This window comes from Eumetopias jubatus, unplaced genomic scaffold, assembly GCF_037043125.1.
Source record: "Eumetopias jubatus isolate StellerSeaLion01/CBP00866 unplaced genomic scaffold, mEumJub1_p1.0 scaffold_8, whole genome shotgun sequence".
Classification (NCBI taxonomy): Eukaryota; Metazoa; Chordata; class Mammalia; order Carnivora; family Otariidae; genus Eumetopias; species Eumetopias jubatus.
Genome location: NW_028274814.1, coordinates 92,732,886 through 92,745,982, shown reverse-complemented (window position 1 = coordinate 92,745,982; position 13,097 = coordinate 92,732,886). Strand labels below are relative to the sequence as shown.

At 41.3% G+C, this 13,097-nt stretch overlaps 1 protein-coding gene across 1 annotated transcript in view; it reads right to left on the bottom strand.

Annotated features, from left to right (window-relative positions):
• Positions 1-10,614: 10,614 nt before the first annotated feature.
• Positions 10,615-13,097, bottom strand: part of IRAK3 (interleukin 1 receptor associated kinase 3) — a 47,237-nt gene continuing 44,754 nt past the window's right edge. Inside the window, exon 12 of the mRNA XM_028110812.2 lies at positions 10,615-12,167. Within this exon, the coding sequence (XP_027966613.1) occupies positions 11,652-12,167 (516 nt within the window). The 3' untranslated portion in view covers positions 10,615-11,651. The remainder of the gene's footprint in view (positions 12,168-13,097) is intronic.

Sequence of the window (13,097 nt, the reverse complement as noted above, 5' to 3'; positions counted from 1 at the left end):
GATTCAGAACAAACAAGACGGCCCTGAACCACAGCGTATATGGAGTCACCTAAAAATAGTTGGACAGTGTTAGGACAATAAAAATATAATAAGCTCTGGGTTTTATTTTGTGAAAATCAATCACACAAGGAAACGATGAAGGAGATATATGCTATCAGCAGTTTACATGAAAAAGATCTCAAGGCCTTGGTAGATCCACAAGCTCTGTGAGAGCTCGTATGAAGTGATGGCTTTAACAGACACACGGACCCACACTTAGCACCAACTTAGACTAAAGTAACAGAAGTATACCCAAATTAAATAACAGAATAAACTAATATTCTTTTTACATACAATATTTAAAGTATCGCATTTGATTTGGTATGATAAATTTTGAGAGCTATTGATGATTTAAAATGTTTCCCATTATTCGATGACAAGGATGATGAGAAAAATAAAAATACCCACTCATATATCTTTTTTTGGCTTCTTGTCTTGTCAGTTCTGAGCTCTGCTTATTCATGTATTTATTTATTTATGTATGGATGCACTTACTCACTCTACACCCAACGTGGGACTTGAACTCACAACCCTGAGATCAAGAGTTGTATGCTCCACCAACTGATCCAGCCAGCTGCCCCATGAGCTCTGCTCATTTAAAACTCTTAGTTCTGAGGTGAGAAATGATCCCATGTGGACACAGTGGTTTTATCAACTGGGAGGTCGAGACTGCTATTTTGGGCTCTGCATGCCACTGAGTCAAGAAGAAAGACGTAGGTTATTATCCCGGTTCTGGGTATTGATTGTAGCTCTCAAGGGGGGAAATCAGACTGGTGAGCACAGGGAGGACAGAAAGGCTTATGATTGGAATCCAGGGAACTTGCCTACTAACAGTTCCACAGCCAGTGATGAAAGCTAGCGTGCAGTCATAGTGCTCATAAAGACCGCTGACGTCTCACACCCTTTAGGGATGAAGATTTGGTACACACCGTCAGGGAGGGGACCCTACACAACCAATGTTAGCTGGCCGAGGCCACGGGGAACGTGGAAGGAGAGGGCAGCCTGTGACAAATTACAGAAACAAAGACTAGAGCAGCCATACAGGTTTCCTTTGTTTTGTATGTATTTGTGTATATTCACCAATTACTGATTTTCCCTCTCTCTATTCCTATAGTATATAAGAAGTGTTGGTGATGGTTGCCTTTATTCTTAGAAATTTTAGGCAGAAGATAGATTAAAATCACCTGGAGACAGAGATCATGAGTGATGAGATCCTGTGCCTCCTCTTTTGAAAGAGTGACAGCATCTTCAATTAGTTAAGAAATATTTGTGCAATATCGTTATTGTTACTGGAAGTGTAAACGTAAGGTAGAAAGGTGAGAATAAATGTTGAATAGCCAAAGGGCAGGATTTGCCTGTTCTTGCCCTTCTGTGCTTTCCTTTGTAGTTTAGAGAAAACTGCATCTCCTGGATGCCCCGGCAGCTGGCTTCTCACTATGGAATGTAGAAGAACGGGAAAAGCCTTTTCTTTGCTTCTTGTTGGGCCCCTGGCAGTAACGTAGGAGCTGCACAGGTGGTGGTTCAGTCCACGGTCCTGCTTTCCTCCGTGGCAGCACCGTTTCCAGAAGCATCAGCAACAAGCTCTCTGCAGCCTCGGCAGAACAGTGGTCATGGGTTCTTAGTTACACCTTTTCTCTTTTTTCTCCTCCATCCAGAACTGTGAGAATGCCTTCCTGTAGTTATTAGTCTCTGGATAACTTCACATTTTCCTTTTTTTTTTTTTCTCTCTTCTAGCCTTTCCAACCTTTTGATAAGCAATTCCCAAAAAAATTCCATCTGTTTGAAATAACTAGTAAGGGTTCTATTTCTCCATAAGGACAGACACTGATACAGAGGAACCCATGGCTCAACCTATGCAAAGAGAAACATGGAATAGATGCGGAGGAGAAGGATGGTCCATTGACAGGCCAGGAAAAACTGGAGAGATCAGATAATAGGATGTCTTTATCAAGTGTAGGACAACATCCTACGATTTCTGATGTGTAGCAGCTGCAGGTAAGAATGGGGTCCAGAGTGTGCCTTGGAAATAGTGGCTGAAGAAGAGTGGAGGTGTCGTTTCACTGGGATTGATGAGATCGTTTAACTGTGATGCAGGGACGCTACTTGGTTCACTCAAATGGCCATTGACACAAGGACCAATGATGCTGGGATATGAGATAGGGAGAGAGATGGGGACCTGCCAGACCATGTCTTCTAAAATATGGTAATAATTTTTTATTAGAGAAATGCCTTTTATTTATTTGTTTATTTCAGAGAGAGAGAGTGTGAGTGGAGGGAGGGTCAGAGAGAGAGGGAGGGAAATCCTCAAGCAGGCTCCCTGCTGAGCATGGAGCCAGACACGGGGCCTGATCCCAGGACCCTGAGATCGTGACCTGATCAAGAGCTGGAGGCTTAACTGAATGAGCCCCCCAGGCACCCCTAGAGAAATACCTTTTCATAGCCAAGACAGGATACCAGTAATCACATGAATTATTTCCCCCTCTTCAAACCGCTGGACAGATGCACAATGAAAATGCCACAGATTGCTCTGCCTTCTGTCTCAAGCGATAGCCTTAGAGCTGTGGGCAGTGGCTTAATATGAACATGCACACTTGGCTTTGTAAGCATACTGGAATCTTACATTTTCCTCCAGGGTGCATAAAACAGAAATAATAAAGGTCACAGATTAATATTTGCCTTTGGCTGAAGTCACTGCTGCTGTTTAAAAAAAAAATCCTGAAAAAAAATCCCGTGCTACAAACATAAAATAAAAAGAAATATCACAAGATCCAATGTTTAATGGTCCAGCAAGTGCACTATAATTAGCCGATACACTTTCAGGATGACGTGAAATTATCATTAGTGAATAATGGGATTAAGAAGAAGAGTACCAGAAGTTATGCATGCTTCTCCCAAATGTGCTGTGGGAATGACTTCATTTTACACTATATTTATGTATTAGATTCCTTAACATCTCTCTCTCTTTTTTTTTAGAAAGAGAGAGAGAGTGCAGGTGCATGAGAAGGGGGAGGGGCAAAGAGAGAGGGAGAGAGAAAATCTCAAGCAGGCTCCATGCCCAGCACAGAGCCTGATGCACGGCTCCATCTCACCACCACCCTGACATCAAGACCTGAGCCAAAATCAAGAGTCAGACACTTAACTGACTGAACCACCCAGGCGCCCCTCCTTAACCTCTCTTTTGCTGACATCTTTGCAGTGATGGTACAGTGGTATTACCTGGAGTTTCTCTTCCGGGGAACACAAAAACAGCAGCAACACGTTCATTTGGTATCAAGAGAACAAAATTTGTGGCAGTGTTATGCTCTTAAGAAGCCAGCACTAATTTATCTTTTAGCTGGATTTGCCTGGGAAGTGTTTTTGTCATATTTACACCCTCTGTAACTTATGCCCACAAAGCCATCCCTCCAGATAGAACTCATTAGAATTGGTATTTTACCCTGGAGTCCACTTTGCTCTTTCCCTTTATAATTAATGTATTGGGGGCCCCATTAGCATTGTTACATAGGCTCCAACTCTACCTGCTGGAGAAAAACACTGTATTTAGTCACATGTTCTCTGCAATGTGCTAAGTTTTATTTTCAACTGGTACCTACAGCCCCGAGTCCACTAAATTCAGCAAGTTAAAAATTTTATGTGGGCTAAAAAGGGATAGTGGGACACAAGTCTGAGGAATGAATACTTGATGATTAAAAATCTACCTCTCCAGGGCGCCTGGGTGGCTCAGTCGTTAAGCGTCTGCCTTCGGCTCAGGTCATGGTCCCAGGGTCCTGGGATCGAGCCCCGCATCGGGCTCCCCGCTCGGCGGGAAGCCTGCTTCTCCCTCTCCCACTCCCCCTGCTTGTGTTCCCTCTCTCGCTGTGTCTCTCTCTGTCAAATAAACAAAATAAAATCTTAAAAAAAAAAATCTGTCTCTCCAAAGATCTTTTTTTTTTTTTAATTTAACTGTAGGCTACTCCTTGAGGTACTGATTTGTAAGTATAGAGCTGAAGGGTAATTTTTTAAGATTTTACCAAAATCAACTAATATTTAGTTATAAAGCATTCTCAGCTGTGCACTATGATCTGTTGTCTGCTATTCTGTATTTCAGCTTGTCTGGTTTTTACGTCTTGGATTGCTTTTCTGTAAGTCCTCTCAAAACTTGTTATTCAGGGGATACCAGACAGATCTATGTGGGAGCTCCAGCCGCTAAGGTTGGAAGACAGAAATAATAAAGGGCAATGGAATGGAAGATTATTGGTAGTTGCCGGTTATTACCGGGGGCGCAACGAAGCATAGAGCCAGGCAAATGTAGAAATGTATAGAATATATTTTTCCAACATAAAAATAACTTTATTATTTTCTGGTAACAAAAATGATACATGCTCATTATAAAAATTTCAAATACACAAAAATCACCCAAATATCATAGTCTGGAAAAAGATGTCATTTTTGGCAAAGATCTCTATATGAAACACATACTATTTTAAAATATACAGTATTATAAATGGGCCCATATTGAACATATTATTCTATAGCCTGCTTTTTGATTTGCTAATATTTCAGGTACAAATTTCCATAGCAATAAACAAGACCAAATAATTTTTAACGACAGTCATATATGACTCAATGGTATATATGTGCTAGAATTTATTTAACCCACTTTCTATTAAAGGATATTTAGGCTGTTTCTGAAATTTGTTGTTGTTGTTTCAACATTTATTTATTTGAGAGAGAGAGAAAAAAACGAGCAGGAGGGGCAGAGGGAGAGGGAGAGAGAATCTCAAGCAGATTCCACACTGAGCATGGAGCTCGACACAGGGCTTGATCTCACAGCCCTGAGATCATGACCTGAGCTGAAATCAAGAGTGAGATGCTTAACCAACTGTGCGACCCAGGTGTCTCTGCCAAAGTTTTTAAAATCATAAACATCATAAAGTACTTCTTTACCCTCATGTTTACATACTTGTGTAATTTTTATTCATTAGGATAAAATCTAAACAAATTGCTGGGTAAAAGTGTATCATTTAAATTTTTGATACATATTGCCAAATTTGATACATACTCTCTTCTAGAAAGTTGTACCAATTTTCACTCCTGTCAAGAATGAACAAGAATGCCCCTTTGCTCATATTCTTTTTTTTTTTAAAGATTTATTTATTTGAGAGAGTGAGAATGAGAGAGAGAGTACATGAGAGGGGGGAGGGTTAGAGGGAGAAGCAGGCTCCTCGCTGAGCAGGGAGCCCGATGCGGGACTCGATCCCAGGACTCCAGGATCATGACCTGAGCCGAAGGCAGTCGCTTAACCAACTGAGCCACCCAGGCGCCCCACTTTGCTCATATTCTTGTCAATTACTTTAATATTTGCCAACCTGGGAGGATACAATTAATGCAAATAAAATAATAAACACATATATTTATTACCATTTATAGTTTCAAATAGGGGATACCTTTAATTTTTTAAGTTACCCCTTTTCAGAGCACGTATTTTCCTGGATTTGAATAAAGAGTCTTCAGTTTGCATCCCCATTCCAATATTGGTGTGGCTCCAGATAAGAGTCAGTTTTTTTAATATCATTTTCGCTGATCTTATAGTAACAGAACCCAGCTCAGTAGGCATTCAAAGCATAAATGATGAATGCATCTACCACACTATTAGACACCTCAATGTTAACTGAATCTCAATCTCCCACAAGTAAGCTCTACCTGCTTACCCTCCATTGCAATCAATGTTGCTCTATAGGAAATATTAGAATTAAGGAGTCCATAAAAGACTTTGGAAATATTCCCTTGCTATTTATAGAGATAACCACAAAGTTTTCAGTGAGACAGATGACATCAAGAAGAAGGCTCTGAAGTGAAGATTTGGTAGGCAATGTAGATCTTTGGAGCAAAAATGTTTCCCAAGAAAATACTTGCATGTCAAGTTCAATAGACCATCAAATATATGTAAGTAATTTGACAGAAAGATGGAAACAAAATATCACAAATATCAGTTTATCCCCTATCAAAATGTTGGTTTACCATTGCTTAGAAATGGTTTGGGAATATTTTCCACCATGAAGCAAATTTATAAGCAGTGTACACAATGTCTAATTCCTCTTTCCAAAGATACCTCAGATATTAATATTTGACATTAATAACTTTTTATCCACAAATAGCAGATGGAACCATCTAAGCTAATGAGTGCTGGTAGTATGGATAATAGAAAGATTCACTTTGGGTGCAAGGTAGATGACAGTCTTGATACCTTGATATCAAAGATTTGAGGATGTTTTAAAGGACTATTTGGTTCACACATTTTACAAATACTTACTGGGCCGTATTATGTGCCAGGTACCCTGCTAGTTGTTAAAAGGAGCAGGATATAGCCCCTGCCTTCAAGGAAGTTTCAGTTTTGTGGAGAAGAGAGAAGTCAACAATTACATGATGGGGTGATAGGAAGGCGAGGTACGTGTAGGTGCTCAGAGTCCTTAAAAGAAGTCAGTTGAAGATGCCATCAGTAGCCAAATAAATGTCCTGAAGAAATCACAGGTCAGTGGAAGAATAAGGTCTGTTATGATTGCTACCAGGCACGCCATACTGCCTCGTGCGCACTAACAGAAAAGCAGCAAGCTACCGTGGAGACATCAGCTGTACAACAAGGTAAGGAGAAACCTCTGTGAATCCCTAGAGAGAGCTGGCAAAGAAGCCAGAGTCTAAGTCCAGATAACACCCTGAGAGAGCTCAGTGAGGCTGGTCTCTGAGTGCCACCAGTGAGCTTTAGAATCAAGATTAAAATTCTCCCACGGTAGTTTCCTTTCACCCATTCATTCATTTATTCACTCGAACATAAGCTCCATGAGGGCAGGGGATCTTTGTTGGGTGTGATCTTTACTGTGTCCCCAGCTCCCAGAACAGTGCCTGACACAAACGAAGCTGTTGATAAATATTCATTCAGTGAATGAATCGTTGGATCAGCGAACATATTTAACTCACATCTAAGGACTGTAGACGTGGGTAACTGTTAACAGAGGAGCGGGATAGTGAAAAAAGGCAGAAGACCTGCCAAGGCTTGTGTGCTTACTGAACACTTGTGGAATCAATGAATGACTGTTCACATCAGAGCGTGAACCTACGGGGCCTTCTTTGTACAGTGTGGAGTACGAGAAAGAGCGTGGGCCTTGAAATCAGACAGACGTGCATTCAAATCCCGAATCTTCCAGATCTGGGAGTACCTCAGGCACATTCTTTAACCTCTCTAAGTCAGTCTTCTCACCCCTAAAATGGGATTTGGACCTTCGGGGTGGCTGCGAAGGATAAAGAGGAAAAAACACGGAAAGCTCTGGACCCAGCTCCCTTTGCTCTCACCCATCCCTCCAGCCCCAGAGCCAGTGTTGTGCAGAACTCTGGGAGAGTGCTGGGCCCCCAATCCCTGGATGTCCATCCTGGACCCCCTTTTCTATTTCTTCTCCTCCCTCTCTCTCTCCAGCAAACTTCTCCAAAAAGCCTTCCTTCCCCTCTCAAAAGTGCATAGTAACCTCCTCACCCTTTTACTTTCAGTTCCATTGGTTTGGGGTTCAAATAACAGATGTCGCCAAACTGTTGAGTGGGCTAGTTGCCTTCTCCTCTTTCCTCCGTATCCTAGGAGCCAATACAGTGCCTGGATTCTGGCAGATGCTTAGTAGATGCTACTCATGGTAACCTTCACTTCCTATACTCACCACACCTCAGGTCATAAAAGCTGTTTTACACAGGCTAACGTACCACCCCAAGAAACTACACCATTATGCTGTGAGTCGCAGATCATTATAACAATTCTCAAGAAGTCAATAAAAGTGATAATGCCAGAAATCCCATACCTATTTTCAAAAACAACAAAATATTTTCTCTATGCTTTGGGGCCTTATAAAATGGGACAAAAACCTAACAATAGGATCGGCCTCGGGGATTGCCCACGGTGCATTATAAGGATGAAAATGAGCAAAATTCTTTACTAATTCATGTTTGCTGATCAAAGGGAACACTTGGAGGCTCATCTTGGTTTCTTCGTGTTTCTTCGTGTACCTAAGTCTCCACCTCATGAAGCCATGGAAGTGTCCTATTGCCCATAGCGGGATACAAGATTGAATTCCTATCAGTTAACATTTATTAACACACCCACCAGAAGGCAAATCAAGGAAGACTGGACTCAATAGAAGATTGAGTCTCATTTCCAGCCACAGTGACATCTGCTTGCCATATCATTGCTCAGGTTATTGCCAGCTAATATGACTTGCTCTTTAAGATGTCTAAAGTAGTCATACCCTAGCAAGTGACCTCATCAAAAAAGATTATTGATTAACAATATTTCTAGGGGCACCTGGGTGGCTCAGTTGTTAAGCGTCTGCCTTCGGCTCAGGTCATGATCCCAGGGTCCTGCGATTGAGCCCCACATCGGGCTTCCTGCTCGGCGGGAAGCCTTCTTCTCCCTCTCCCACTCCCCCTGCTTGTGTTCCCTCTCTCGCTGTGTCTCTCTGTCAAATAAATAAATAAATAAATAACACGATATTTCTAGAGCTCCTACTCCAATTAAGCAAAATCCTAAGTAATAGGGTAAATATAAAAGAATTTTTAAAAATGATTACTCTCTCAAAAAACATACACCTAGATGGCAAGGTAGAATCTACTGATCGATAACCATTGGAGAACACTCTAAAGCAGTGGTTCTTGAAGAGAGGTCTACACAGCAGCAGCATGAGCAGCAGTAGGAACTTGTCAGAAAGCCAAATTCCTAACCCCAGAACCACTGCATCAGAAACTGGGTGGGGTCCACCAATTTGTGTTTTTAACAAGACTTCCACATCATTTGGATGCGCACTAAAATTTGAGAAACACTGCTTTAAGTCAAATAATAAGCACATTCAAATCAACATAATTCCAACAGACTCCAAATGTGCTGAGCCATGGTGGGGGCTTGTGTTAATCACAGTTTTCCTTTATGACCTCTCATTGAAGGTACTGGGAGGTCAGATTCAAAGTGAAAAACAGTTTAACATAAAGTCAATTCTTGATTGTCTTGATTACCTCTTTTGAGTTATTAGTGGCAACTTCACACAATCCCAGGCTAATTTCCCCAATTCAGCCAAAATAATACTTTCAAACTATATTTCTAAGATAAGCTAAATCAGCCTCATAATGGCTTACAATATATAAAGCCAAACATCAAAGACTTTTATGCTTCCTTTCATTAACATGTATAATCAAGAGTTTCCAAACTGGGACAGGTCACAAGAATTGAGATCATACAAAGTCTAGTCCAACCCTTTGCCTCTACTAGTTTTGGCACATGGGCAATTTGGGAGCATCGTCAACACATGCCATGAACATATGGGGAAGACTGCAAGGGGCAGTCAGGGCCCTTGAGGACCAGCCCGAGCATGACCTCTCCCAACTACTTACCTGAGCCTTGATGTGGCCTGCCAATCAAACTAAGGCTCCTTGTGTTTCAACCTCACCATGAGGCCCTTTTTCCCCAGAATTGTAGCTTCATGTTTCTGACCTTGGTCTGTTAACCTGCCCCTGATTCCTGATGACTTCCTTCTTTAATCATTTGTTCTTAAAGCTGGACTCCAATCTGACTATGATTAACCCAACCCTACTAATTCACAAAGAAAAAAAGAAAGAAAGAAAAGGAAAGAAAAAAAGTGTGTGAGCCTATTCCTTTGATGCACAGAAGACTAGAGATCTACCCTTTTATTATAAATGTTCTAGAGAGGGAAATTCCATTAACCCTGTGGAAATGGTTTTCTTGGAATGTTTCCATCCATCATCATAAAGACAGACCTTATCCCCACTTTATTCATCAATGTTTACTAGCTGAATTTTTTATTATGTGGGTTCTTAGAGATAATTTAATTCAACTTCACTTGTAAGGAAACAACAGTTCTGTACAGGCTAACATGCTACGACTTGAAGAGATGGCCCCTACATACTCGGAGTCTGATAGAGTAATGTCTCCTCCCCTCCCCCCGCCCCCGGTCCCCCACCCTGCACCACCCCTTCCCCCTACTCCCCCACCTCTTTGCAAGATATTCATGTCCTAATCACAGAAACTTGTGAATTACTTTACAGGAGAAAAGAGACATTGCAGATGTGATTAAGTTAAGGGTCTTGAGATGCAGAGATTTCCATGGATTATCTGAGTGGGCCCAACGCAATCACAACGATCCTTACTAGAGGCAGGAGGGCCAAAGTAAGAGAAAGAGGTGATGAAGAAAAGGTCAAAGAGAAAAAGAAAGAGAAATCTAGATTCAAAGATGCCACATTGCTGGATTTGAGGATGGAGGAAGAGGCCATGAGGCAAAGAATGCAGGTAGTCTCTAGAAGCTAGAAAAGGCAAGGGAATGAATTCTCCCCTAGAGCCTCCAGAAAGAATGCCAAGGACTTCTGACCTCCAGAACTGTAAAATAATTAACACACACACACACACATATATATGTGTGTGTATATATATATATATATATATATATATTTTTTTTTTTTTTTTAGTGACCTCTATACCCAACGTGGGACTCGAACTCACGACCCTGAGATCAGGAGGCAGATGTTCTACTGAATGAGCCAGTCAGACACCCCAACTTATATTGTTTTAACCCACTAAGTTTGTCATAATTTATTATAGCAACAATATGACATTAATACAGGTAGTTTACAACCCAGTAAGAGAGAGAAGACGGCATAGGCAACTTTGGTACAATTCAGAAAGTGACACGTATATAATAGAAACACAAAAACAATGCTATGGTAATGCTGATGAGGCGAGTACTTCTGGCTCGGGGAAGCTTCCTGGAAGACGCAGTTCTGCTGGGCCTTGACGGCCCGGGTAGGATTTCAACAGGGGAAGACCCAGTAAACAGGAGGAGTAAAGGCACAGAGTTGGCAGGCATAGGATCAAACAAAAAGCTGACATAAGCCCTTGTGACCAGCCATTTTCTCAGAAACAAAATTTACTTGATTAAAATTTCATAAATTCTACTCAGGATTATGAATGTCAAATTCATTCCTAAGTTTGTAAAAAAAATTGTAATAATAGCTAACAACTATATGATATGTGATAAACTATCCTAACAGTTTAAATACAGAAATCCAGATCTTGGGCAAGAATCCCCTCTCCCCTCCCTACAGAGAACATGTCATAGTCAAGAGTGAATCTGGCTCATTTTCAGGCAGGCAGGCTTGACAGGGATGAACAGAAAAAATACTAAGTGTTAATTAAAATAAACAAAAAGGTAATTCCTTAAAAAGGCATCTGTTAACATTTACAAATTAGACAGTTCCTACGACCTTCGAGAGCAAGCTAAACAGAACAATGGGATTTAACTGAACTGAACCTACTTAGCAGACTGGAGGCTCTGAGGGCTCATGCTGCTGATGAAGAAGACAGGAGAATCCAGTCCCTTTTGCGGTAGGTTTTGTTTGTCTGAGGTCAGAGCTCATGATCTTAAGTAATTTTGAACGGCTCTAATTTAGCCTAGGTGTAAGCCTAGGAATTGGGAAGGAAGGAATAGCATTGTCCAGATTATTGATCTGCATCCCCCAAACTCACCATCGATAGTCCTCATAGCATGACTTATGGTGACAATGTTTTCCCAAGATGGTACCTGTACTCAGGTGCCTTAGCAATACTTGCTTTCTTCTTTGTCTTCTGGTGAGATCGATTCTCTTTTGTACGGTTCACATTTGTTCCAGGAGAAATTGCAGGAACAGCTGGTCTCCACTGGCCTGCTCCTGTAAGAATGGCCTGGAGTTTCTGCAGAAGGGTCCATAAATGTACCACAGGCGCTTGGGTCCTGGGATAGAGCGGAATGCTTTGGAGGCCAACTTTCTTGACAAGAAGAACTGGGCCTGCTGCAGGCATCCTCATTTCTCTCACTGCCTGTCTTTCTGTCAAAGCCCAGAAACGTAACCTCAGACTGGCTACATTCAAATGGAACTTTCTGAGTCACTCCATCTTTTCTCAAACCTTTATCATGAGGTGGTGAACAATTATTCTGGTTTTCATCATCTTCCACTGGAATACTTGGTACGTTCTCCAAGAACAGAGGCGAAGGACACCTGAAGGACTTTAGAGACGTGGGAGGATCCTCAGCAAAATATAACCTGGCTTGAGTACTTTCAAGAGTGGTTAGGACCTAGTTAACCAAGAAGCAAAGAAACATTTGCATTAAGCTTCCATAACCTCTCCTTTCACCTTCTTTCTATCTACCTATTAAGGAGTATTCTCTTATTTTCATGAAATAAGTTCAACTATAGAGTTCTGAATGGGAAGGTATTATTAAAGATTAGCTAAACCCTTTCAGTTTCATGAGTAAATTAAAAGACTTAAAGCCAAGTATAAAAGAAACTGCACTGAAGTAAATATCAAGAGACCTGAGTTGAGGCTTAGATTTGCCACCAACTACTGTGTGTCCTGGGCTGAGTCTCCATACATTTTTTACTTCAACCTTAATATGCGGAGTACTGGAAAGGGTCAGGGGACAGGGGACCCAATCTGTAGTTCTCAAATGTCAGAATTACCTACAGGAGCCCTCTTAAAATACAGATCCCTTGGCCCCAACCTAAAGATCGTCACCGACAAAATATGAAGATAAGGGCCCAGGAATCTATATTTTAAAAGCTTGTCACTTGATTTGGATGTGCAGCCCAAAGTGAGAACTGTCGACCAGATTTGAAAGAACATGTAACATCCCTTCGCGCACACATGTAATTTTTAAAACTACATTTAGAGAGCTTTACTATTTACAAAGTGCTTTCACACACATTATCTCATTTAATCTGCACAAACAACACTATTATTCCCATTTTACAGATAATAAAGCTGAGGCTCAGATAAAGGGAATAAATATCACTAGCCAGTAAGGAGCAGATGTGTTGCTTGACCTCAGATCTGGCTCTCAATTCCATGTTTCTTCCACTGTGTATCTCATAGCTCTTTTTGGGCCCAAGATTCCAGGTCACAAAGCTCTTACTGGTGGTGCCACGCCTAAAATATAGCTCTCCTGACTCCCAGGCCAGGGCTCCTTACATTCTGATTATGTTGACCTCTTGTTTAAAACCCTTTC